The sequence below is a fragment of the Pundamilia nyererei genome, unplaced genomic scaffold (assembly GCF_000239375.1).
Source record: "Pundamilia nyererei isolate P.nyererei 1_Seehausen unplaced genomic scaffold, PunNye1.0 scaffold00267, whole genome shotgun sequence".
NCBI lineage: Eukaryota > Metazoa > Chordata > Actinopteri > Cichliformes > Cichlidae > Pundamilia > Pundamilia nyererei.
The window spans coordinates 270,518-282,058 of NW_005187668.1; the positions used below are offsets into that span (position 1 = coordinate 270,518).

The 11,541-nt window shown below is 39.9% G+C and overlaps 1 protein-coding gene across 1 annotated transcript in view; it reads right to left on the bottom strand.

Annotated features, from left to right (window-relative positions):
* Positions 1-11,541, bottom strand: part of ghrhrb (growth hormone releasing hormone receptor b) — an 81,055-nt gene that overhangs the window by 57,188 nt on the left and 12,326 nt on the right. Inside the window, exon 2 of the mRNA XM_005750291.1 lies at positions 5,705-5,813. Coding sequence (XP_005750348.1) covers positions 5,705-5,813 — 109 coding nt within the window. The remainder of the gene's footprint in view (positions 1-5,704; positions 5,814-11,541) is intronic.

Below are 11,541 nucleotides of genomic sequence, written 5' to 3' on the forward strand. Positions count from 1 at the left end.
GCTCCAGCAGGTCGCAGAGAATGGGGGTGAGAGAAGACTCCAAAGTTTGGAGTCACTGTTTTTTCTTAATTGTTCTCTTTTCATTTTGTCTTGTAAGCATTATTATTATTATTATTATTATTATTATTATTATTAATGTGGCTGGGTGTGGTTTGTGGCTCAGCTACAGGGGAGGGGTGGAGCAATGGGTTCAGGGTGTGGTGTCAGGGAAAGCTAGCCCACACGGCTGTTCTCCATCAGCTGGTCATTCCTCCCTATAACAATAATAATAATGCTAATAATATATTGTGTATGCATGGGGCTTCAATTAATATACAACCCTTTTGGTCTATCTAAACTTTTTGCTCTAGGTAAGGACGCTCAGCTAAACAAAATTTAACAAATGGTATCATCCTTCCAAACAATAGTAAAGCTGGTGACTTTTATTTATTTATTTTTAAATCACCCTTTTGCAGTATTTGATTATTACTATTAGAATTGTGGCTGCTTAGACTGACAGGTCTGGTCACTTGTGGGATTATAAAAAACAACATGTTGGTGGCACAGAATGTTAATTTTGAAGCTTTGAGATGAGATTTTCCTGCCCTTTGCAAACTTAGGTGCAAAAGAAACAAGGCGTGTCAGCTCCAACCATGATGCCACAGGTCATTGGCTAACAACTTGTGCTGACAAATTGTTGGCCAACGAGTGTTTCATACCACAATCAATCCATCATTTTGAAAAGATTTACAAAACAAACTGAACTATTTATTTAGTATGACCCCAAACAAGAGACTGACCCCATAACATCACCAGCAAAGAGACAAGGTACTTTCGGATTGGCTTCATTTTTCTGACTGAGAAAGTATGTCCATGTTTTATGCTTTATGGCGAAATGCTAGAGTTGGTGCTTAAAAGTGTGAATTGTGTAATTGCAAACGATAGTTTATTTCACGTAACTTAAGCCCATATTTTATAATTAGTATCTATATGGAAAGTACTTGACTGCGAAAACAGTTCTAAGGACATTACAAAATCATCCTTATAATTTCCCAATTGGAAGCAGAACATGTAACTCTGAACTCTTTGAAACAACACAGCCATCTCTGACTCAGCATTGCGAGCATCACATGGAGGATTGATTTGGAACACATGCTCTGCCAGAGGATGACTGAGGATGACACCGTCTTTGACCTTCCAGATGTCAACTGTCTTTGAAACTATCTGTCTCACTATAAGGAAACAGCAATCCAGAAAAACCAGAAGACAACCACTAACCTCAAATCACTGTGTGTTGCTTCATGACATTATAAGACAAACATGGACTACGTAAATCAACAGTACTCATTTCCTAAATGGAAAGAAATTCCAGCATTTCCTAAAGTCCTAGGGTGGGAAAGGCTCCACAGAAAAGACCAACATCAGAAATGATCATTTTCATTTTTTTCCAAGTTCTTTCAAATTTATTTTGACAAGACTTTCATCCCACAGCTGCTCAGCCACATGCTTGAGAAGTAGATGCCTATGCTCTATAAGATCTCTCTCTCTCTCTCTCTTAATTTACATAGGAAATATCACAGTATTCAGTCCATAACACCACAGACCACTGGTATCCTATACTATTCTTTTCGAAATACACACTGCATAGCAGTAATTTTCTTGTTTTGATTTTAACACAAAATTCCTTAACTTGAAAATAATTGATTGTTATTGGTAGATGTTATCAGATTAAATGAAAATGACGTACATACTTCATAGCAGGACCTCAAATTAAATTAGGAACTTGTAATCTCTTACTGTATTAAATTAAGACAAGGCTGAGGAAAGTGCGATTTTCTTGTTTTGAATTTTTTCCCCCTGATAGTACAGTGCTAAAACTTTGTGTGCAAGTGTTTGCTTAGTTGAAATAATTGCTTAAAAATAATTCCTTAAATATAATTATAGATTTCAAAACAGCTTTGACAGAGCAACGCTTTTAAGGTAATGCTAAGGGTTTTTTTTTAATAGCATATCATAAATAATAGTTAGATATTTAACACACGGGCCGGATCTGTTTTATCTATTTAACAGTCATAAAACCAGTGTCCCTCACAGATATGAATCCATTAATCTTCTCTTGCTCTGTTGGATTGATGTATAAACATATAATTATTTTAAAAAAATTAATATTTTAATAATAATAATAATACCAACTTAAAGTAAGTTTACATTTACAATTTAAAAAGTGAACTACAAAACACTCCTTTAGCCTTAATTACCTGAAGTTCTAACATTTAATGAATTTTTGATCCCTCTTATTTTTCTGTTGTTCTTCAGTATTAAATAACATTATTACTTAATTAGTGTTTCCGTCTGTCTGATGACATCACTACTGATATTTCCACATAAGATTCATTGTGTCAGTTTTTTCGTTCGAGGCTTTGGTTTATTTTGTAAAGTTCCAGCTGTTTTTGAGTAATGTAATGTTCTTGGATTCCTGCTACACAGCCGGCATGACAGAATAACGTGACGACTATGGACCCAGCAGCTCTCAGCCCCTCATGATTTATGACAGGATTCATACAGTGCAGAAGTTGTGCAATGATTGGTTGAAAAGCCCCAGTAAGGAATACCAGGGGGCAGCTAATCACAGTCTACAAAGACTGGTTTCTGGCCTTCCTTGGTTATTGGATTTGCTACATCAGTTGATAAAGATGAAGGATTTTGTCATCAAAACTTTTCACCTTTGTCTACCTGCTACAGCTGCCCACACCGCTGGCCATCTCCTGGAAAGGAGGCTTCAATCTCTGAGTTCATCATCATGGCAGCCATTGCTCAGCTCTCCAGCCTCGACATTGCCAGCCTTGACGCTGTAACTGCTCCATCTGCGCCGCTGGCCACACAGTTGGCATTCAGACTATCATCGTCTCCTCTGCCAGCCTAAGACTCTAAGTTTTGAAGCCTGGACAATCACTTGAAATATGTTATGTTTTAGACTGTTTTGTTGTTGTTGTTGTTGTTGTTTTTGTTTGTGTGTTTGTTTGTTTTTCCTGGACATGCAGTCCTGCACAGTATATACGTTGGCCTAGATATCAAATAAACAGTAAAAGGAACCAATGTTTTAAATATTGCTTGATTAAAAAAACAACATCTCTTTCATCTTTGGATTTTTACTGTACGGTAAAATCAGTATGTATGTTTAACAGTGACATCATGGAACATTTCAAATTGTTCCCAGGATGGCTATAATTTTATGTGACATGACTTGAGCCCATTTAGCTGCTGATGGCCCCAAATGAAGGTGCTACCAAGGAAAAGGGACTGTCAAGTGTAATGCTTGTTTTGTGTTTACACTTGTTTTATTTAGGGGGTGGAAACGGCAATGATTTTTTTTTATTTTGTTTTGAGGTGAGACGGTTTGTTCTCCCCCCCAAAAGAAAGACTATGTAATCCTTTCAGTTTGTTTGTTTGTCTGGCTGCCTGTTTTTTGGCAGTTTAATGTCCACAGTTTTTAAGATATCATGCTCAGATTTTGTGTAATGGTAGATACCAATAACAGCTCAAGGTCAATCCGGTCAAACCAAAAACCTTAGCTTATCCACAATTTTTTATGGGTCTTCTTTATACTTTACAACAATGTGCTAGGTGTTGGGGGACATGAGTACCTAGGTTGGCTAAGCATTTGACCTTGACCTTCATCGTAGGTTACCAAGATCAAAGCTGACCTTGGAAAAAAATCTCCAAGAACCCATATTTAGTAATGTATCATATGAAAGGGCATGGAGAGAGCTGTACAACACACTTTTTATTTTTTTCAGTACAAAACTCTATGACATTAGAATGATCACAAAAATACACACTGCATGAATGCCTAAAAGCTCAAAATTCTCATGTAATGATTTTGGCCAATTATTTTAGCCAGTTCTGCTTTAATCATGTGGGTAAAGATAACAAAATACCATTTTAGTATGTAATGCTTCACAGTCATTGGTCAAAAGTCAGACATCAGCATGTTGTTATAAAAGCAGGCTGACGTCAGCAAACGGTAACAAAAACATTGTGGGGGGGGCTGTCAAGCGCTCAGAGTGCTGTTGTTGTAAATGGTTTACATACAGTTAGCCACATATATATTTGATCACTGACACAAGCTTTGTTTTTGTTTTTTTACCTGTTTACTGAAACATCCAATTATAGTTGTACAGTTATAGTTATATATGGACATAATGTGTCTCAACTTTCATTTGAGGGAAGTTTTGTCATGGTTCTGGGTCATTTTGACCCAGCTTTTTCTGTTTCTTATGTGTTGGTGTTTTTCTGATTATGATTTATGTTCTGATTATTTAGTGATACTGTTTTGATTATGGTTATTATTATTATTGCAGGTTTAGTTCCGTGTCAAGTCTGTCTCACTCTGTCTAGTCCGTGTCTTAGTAAAGTCTTGTTTCTTGTTTTACTTTGAAGGTTCATGTTCATGCCTGATGTCAATGTGTTCAGTTTTACTTTTCCCCTCGTTAGCCTAGTTTCTCCCAGCTGTGGCTCCCTCCTGTTTCCCATTCCCTGATTACCGCCCTGTGTATAGAAGCCTTGTGTTTTCCTGTGCTCTCTGTCGCGTCGTCTGTGTTACTCCGTGTCAGTCTGCATTACTCTGTGTAACCCGGTGTTCATTCTGCGGCTCTCTGCCATCTTTCTCTGTGCATTTTGCTCCTCCTCCCGTGAGTGTTTGGTTTCAGGTTAGTTCTTTAGTTTTCCCCAGTTTAGGTTTGTTAGCTCCCCGCTCTGCTCTTCCTGTTTTTCCCACTTTGTCACTTCTGTAAATAAACACTCACTCGCACCCCAGCCAGTACCTGCATTTTGGATCCTTTTCTCAATACACTACACGACTGCTGCCCCAGCCGTGACAAGTTTAGGAGTTTCAGCTCCTTAACCTGTGCATGTTACACCCTCTTTAAAAACCAAAAGTCAACCAAAAGTGATTGAACGATTGACTCAAAGGCAATTTTATGCGTGGATGTGGGCAGTTCTTTTGTTATATCTTAATCAACTAAGCAGATAAAAGGCATTGGTTTTGGAGAGAAGGAGTTGATTTGGTCAATTGTGAGAATGAAAGAAAGCAACTCAGCAATGAAGAAAGACCTGGAAGTCCACAGAAGACAACAGTATTTGCCTGGTGAAGAGAAACCCCTTAACAACAGCCAACCAAGTGACCACTCTGAAGGAAGTCGGCATCCATATCCAAGTCTACCATAGAGAGAAGACAGCATGAAAGTAAATGCAGAGGTTTCACTGCAAGATGCAAGTGACAAGCCTCAAGAATAGAAATTATGGATGCTAACAACAACAAAAAAAATCCACCAAAATTCAGAAAAAACATTCTTTGGACAGATGAAATCAAGCGCAACCTATACCAGAATAATGGCTAGAAAAAAATGTGAAGGTGTGGAACAGCTCATGGTTTAGTTGTAACTCTATAAAACATTAGAGCATACTGTGTCGTGTGAAATTTTGAAAATGTAGCAGTATTATAAAATATCATAAATAAAAAGGTGTTTTGGTTATTCTTCTGAAAAGTTTGGAAGCATCACAACATATAGCTTATCTGCCTTATATGAAATCTAAAGAATACCATTCTAATGTAACACTATAGTAAGTGTTAGACCTCGTTGAGACTGTATATTTGTCCCCAGTGTGAAATGCTTTCTACCATGAAAATATCTGTTCCCATTGTGAGATTAAAACACGGGCTGACCTGTCTTAGCAGAGTGGTTGTTCTCCTCCTGCTTGAGGATCTGATAACATTCTTCCTCAGCCTTCATGTGCTGAACAACCAGAGCGCAATCTGGGTGGATGGCCTCTGTCTGAAGGCGAGAAAAAAAGCTTTCATCACAGTCCAGTAACACAGAAAGACACACAGAAGTGCAGAAATACCATAATTTTCTTTTACATGACATGATAATGGCAAAGATAATGTTATTAATCAGTAGTTCAGTAGTGGTTGTGTTTTGGACTTTGTTATACTATTGACCATATATTAAAGAAATATCATATGGAACCTGTTGTTGGCCTCTCCCAAAAGTATTACTTATTTTTATTAAAGGCTTTAATAAGACACATTGTAATGTAATATTCACCACATAGAACAATTCTTTGATATATATATATATATATATTTGTATTTTGCCAGAAACGCTAGAATCTCAGCTTAAACCTCACAAATTATTTCAACAACCACCAAACACAAAATCGCACTTCCTGCACAGCTCTCTTCCCCTCTCAATGTACTTCAAGAACAGTTTCCCATTTAAAAATCTCTGTTTTCTACATTATTCACTTGCTTTTTACACACCAGTCTACCATTGGGTACAAACAAGAAAGCCTCAGTACCGAAGAAATGTAAACTTTTTAAAATTATGACAAATTGCAAAACTCTTAGCTGTGACTCAAAAAAAACCTCTGTAACTTTGCACTGCTTCAATCAGGTAATGTTCATATGATGATTAATGGTTTTCTTCAGTTTTCTTCAGGGTCTTCGGAGGAGGGGGACAGCCTGTCTATCTCTGGGGGTGAGGTCACTGAGGCAGTTAAACAACTCCTTGGTGGCAGGGCCCCTGGGGTGTCTGAGGTTCACCCTGAGTTCCTGAAGGCTCTGTATGTTGCAGGGCTGTCTTGGTTGACACCAATGTTCCCTAACCCTGCTGGCACGGTCTCTGCGCACAGAAAATCTGTGTTGCGCGCAAAAAAGAAATCTAACCTGAATTGAAATTAAAACTAATACTTTAACAATTCTGTTTTGCACTGTTAGTCAGTAAGTGACTGGCTGCTCCCATATGGGATTAGAACAATGCCACCTTATCCCATAGTCCAGCCAATAATAATGTTTTTATTAGTTTTTATTGTGTTGATAAGCCACGTAAACCCAGACTTATGATAAAATTATCTGCAATGTTTGGTTTTCTTTCTGAATACTATCGTTGTTTATATTTACTGCGGGAAGAAACAGTAAATACATTTTATAAGGAAAACGCTCGAAAACGCCTGTGGTCAAAAACAAAAACAAAAAAACCCCCACCCTTTCCTATTGGTGGAACAATGTACCATGTCGACCAGTCAAAAAATGATATGGCAACATGGCATTTAGTGGTTTAGAAAGGGGGACGTTTTAGGAGTGACGGCGGTGTTTTGAGATGTGAGAGATTTGCGCAAATCTTGTGTAGTTAGTGTGTAGTGTAGTCAATAGTTTTGTTGTGTGTGTCAGAACAATGAGGCAACTTCTGAATGTTACAGGTGTTACAGGAGTGATACATCTCCTGTTGTCAGGCCTGCAGGTATCAGGCTGTTGTTCTCCTTTATCTCATAGTGGACAGAAATTATTTTTTGGAGTGGCACAAATAATTTGTGTGGCATCAAATTTGATGCAGAACAGCTGATTGTTCTGTAAATATTTTGAAATGTTTATTTAAAAAACTGCATTGGCTGCATTTTTAGGTAAACAGCTGCAAAAAACTTCATTGTTTGCATAACTCAGTTACTTTTTTGAAGAAGTAACTATATAATTAATTGCCCAACATTGGTCATTATATACTGTATTTTGCAGACAAAGAGTTACAGACTCTCTCCCAGACCACAGACTCATAATACAAGTCAGAGCTTTATATAAAAAAAGAAAAAAAAAGAAAGTTGTGTTTTCAAAATTGGAGTTCAAGTTATTTTTTACTTCCAATAGTGTTAACATACTACACAGATCATGAACAAGATTTTTTTTTAAATTTTCATTGTAAGTGTGCCAAAGCAGTTAATTAAAAGTAGTCTAACATAAATGCAAATGCTGTAATTTGCTTATTTTAATAAACCATGTAACTTGGTTGGATTCAATGCTGGCGTGACCACAGTGCACACGTCTGATGTTGCTCGCAGTGGTCCAACGGACCGCTCAGGGAGTTTGTGTGTTCGCTCAGACACATGAAAAATTAGAGGGAACATTGGTTGACACTGCTCTACAAGTTGCGTGTATATCAGGGGCAGTACCTCTGGATTGGCATATCGGGGTGGTGGTTCCCATCTTTAAGAAGGGGCATCATACTTCTCAGCCTTCCCAGGAAAGTCTATGACAGGCTGCTGCAAAGGAGAGTTGGTCCGGTAGTCAAACCTCTGATACAGGAGGAACAACGCGGTTTTCATTGTGTCATGGAACACTGGACCAGCTCTTTACTCGCTCGAGGATACTTAAGGGTGCATGGGAGTTTGCCCAACCAGTCTACATGTGTTTTGTGGACTTGGAGAAGGCATTTGACCATGTCCCTCTGAATGTCCTGTGGGAGGTCCTTGGGGATTGGGGTGTCTGGCCTATTGCTACAGGCCATTTGATCCTTATACAACCATTGAAAGAACTTGGTCCGCATAGTCAACAATAAGTCAGACTCGTTTCAAGTGGGTGATGAACTTCGCCAGGGTTGTTGTTTGTCACCAATTCTGTTTGTAAAAAGACAAAATTTCTAGGCATAGCTAAGTGGTGGAAAGCTTTCACTTGGTTGGTCTCAGAATCTCAGCTCTGCCTTTCGCAGATGATGTGGTTCTGTTGGCTTCATTGTGTGATGGCTTCCAGCTCGCACTGAAATGGTTTGCAGCCGAGGATGAAGTGGTGGGAATGAGAATCATCACCTCCAAATTTGAGGCCATGGTCCTCAGCAGGAGGAGTGTTCATACCAGGTCAGGGATGAGTTCCTGTCCCCAGTAGAAGAGTTGTCTTGTTCGCAAGTGACAGCAGAAGGGAGCGGGAGATCGACAGATGGATTGGTGCCACAGCAGCAGTCAAGCGGACGCTGTTCCAGTCCATTGTGGTCAAGAGAGAGCTGAGTGTAAAAGTGACATTCTCAATTTACCGGTCGATCTATGTCGCTATCCTCAGCTATGGTCACGAACTGTGGATCAAAAAAACATGATCACGATACAAGCGGCAGAAATGACCTTCCTCCGAAGGGTGGCTGACATCTCCCTCAGAGATAGGGTGAGAAGTTCAGCCATCTGAGAGTGGCTCAGAGTAGAGCCTCTGCTTCTCAACATTAAAAGGAGCCAAGTATACCATGCCCAGTCTCTTTGGTACACCATTTGACCTTAGAACTGAAGAAGCTTCTCGGATGAGAGGTGAAACGTCTTCAAGCAACTTAAAGAAATCCAGACGCTTTTCTTTGCAAGCTCCTTTGACTCTTTGGTACATAGTTGGCCTTTGGTCCAGATGGAATCTGGAAGAAGAAGACAAGGTCTCTCCTCACTGTAACAGCACCATGTGATGGATCACTGCCACACCTGCTCTCAAGAAACCACTTGAATAGGACCTGCCAGACAAAGTGGAGTAAGACTCACAAAAGCCAGATATCATGCAGCAATCCAAGGAAATTTAGGAACAAATGAGGAACAAAGTAACTGAGATTTCTCAGGTTATAAAGCTGTTTCTAAAGCTGTGGGACTCCAGGAAACAACAGTGAAAGCCATTATCCACAGATGGCAAAAACGTGGAACAATTGCGAACTTTCCCAGCCAACCAAAATTAGCCCATGAGCGCAGCAACGACTCATCCAAGAGGTCACAAAAGACCCCAGAACAACACATCCTCACATGCCTCAATTAAGGTCAATGTTTAGAAGGGCCTGCATCGCACAGTTACAAGACAAAAACCACTGCCAAGCAAAATGAACACAAAGGCTCGTCTCTGTTTTGCCAGAAAACATCTTGATGATACAATATAAAAACAACATTGTTAAATAAACATAGCACAGTAATAAAATAGCAAAAGTAGTTGATCAAAAATAGCGCATTATAATGCAAAGGATTCAGTTTGATGCGGAAATGTTTATGACATCTTATATAGTGATTATTGTATGTATTTGTCACAAAAAGAACTGTTGTACAGTTTTATGGCAAACCATAGTTTTTTGAGGAATCCTTTATAGCAGCTTTATACCTTAAATAGGTCTAAGAGAGAATGGTAACAGATTATTTGTCAAGACGGAGAAATGTGAATTGCATTGTCTATCCTGGGCTGTATCATTAAGCAGGGCAACCTCAAACCTGGCCCAGACATGGTCCAAGCGGTGGTGGACTGGCCAGAACCCTCTGACTGGAAACAGCTCCAGTGTTTTCTGGGCTTCATTAGTTTCTACTGTTGTTTCATCCGAAACTTTAGCCAGATCGCTTCACCTCTCACACACCTAAATTCTTCTAAGGTGCTTTTCAGTGGGACTAGGCTGCTCAAACCATTTTCAGTAACGTTGAGCAATGCTTTGCCTCACCTCCTATCCTGTCTTCACCTGTCTCTAACCAGTTTATTGTAAAAGTGGAGGCTTTGGACTCGGGAGTGGCAGCTGTCCAACAGTATGAAGGTAAGCTTCATCTTTGTGCCTACTTCTCTCATCATCTCTTCCCCAAAGAATGGAACTATGATGTAGGGGACAGATTGCTCCTGGCAGTCAAACTCGCCTTGGAGGAGTACCAGCACTGGCTTTATCGTCTGGACGGATTACAAGAATTTTGCCTACCTTCAAACTCCTAAATGGTTAAACGCCTGGCAAGCCAGGTGGACTCGGAAAAATGGAAATGAGTAAAAAACAATCACCTATAGCACCAGATCACACAACATCTAGCCCGAAGCTCTGTCCTGGCAATTCTCCTCCTTAGAAGGAGCTCCAGAGGATTCTCTGATCCTTCCAGCCTCCTGCACCATCAGGGCGATCTCTTGGGAGGTCAAGTAGGTTTTTGTTCAGAACCAGACCCCAGGACTGTGCTGCTCCACTCCAACCACAATGAGCGCCCAACTCGCCTGGGTCGAGTATGTCCACAACAGCCTCACCTCCTCGGCGACTGGGTTATCTTCTTTTGAAGCGTACCTGGCTTATCAACCACAGCTCTTTCCAGCAGTCGATGGTGAGCATGAAGTTCCTTCAGTTCAACACTATCTCTCCCGGTGCCGCCATCTTTGGAAGACAAACCTGGCGGACCAATGTCGGAATCCTGCACCTCCCTACAAGCCTGTACAAAAGGTGTGGCTCACCACGAGGTATGTCCTGGTCCAGACTGATTCCAGGAAACTGAGTCCTAATTTATAGGGCCTTTTGTGATTGGCCCAATGGTTAATCCTGTCTCTGCCAGCCTAAATTTAACGTGGAACATGCAAAGACCAGAGGTTTATCCTCAATGTGCAAGTGGAACCAGAAAAGGCTGCTAGCCATTCAGCCTGATAAGTTCAGGCCATTGTTAATGGGACATAGACACACCGGTGAAATGGAGACAAGCTGCAGTTTCCAATGGGATCCAAGCCAAGCATGCTTCCAGTGACAATAGCCAACTGCAGATACAAGATGGCAGTGACACAAAGGATGGGTGGAAAAAAGGCAAAAAAAAATTATAAAAAGAGAAGGAAGGGATTGCTTTCACTTTTATACATTTTAATTTGTATGTTTTTTATTTTGGATGAAGCAAGGTTCCTAAGGGAAAACTACTGATACTTGATTGTGTGACTTTTTCATGAGGTCAAACATAACTGGACTGGCTTTGATTTTTCGTTTTTATGGGCCGATGATTTTTTTTTTTTTT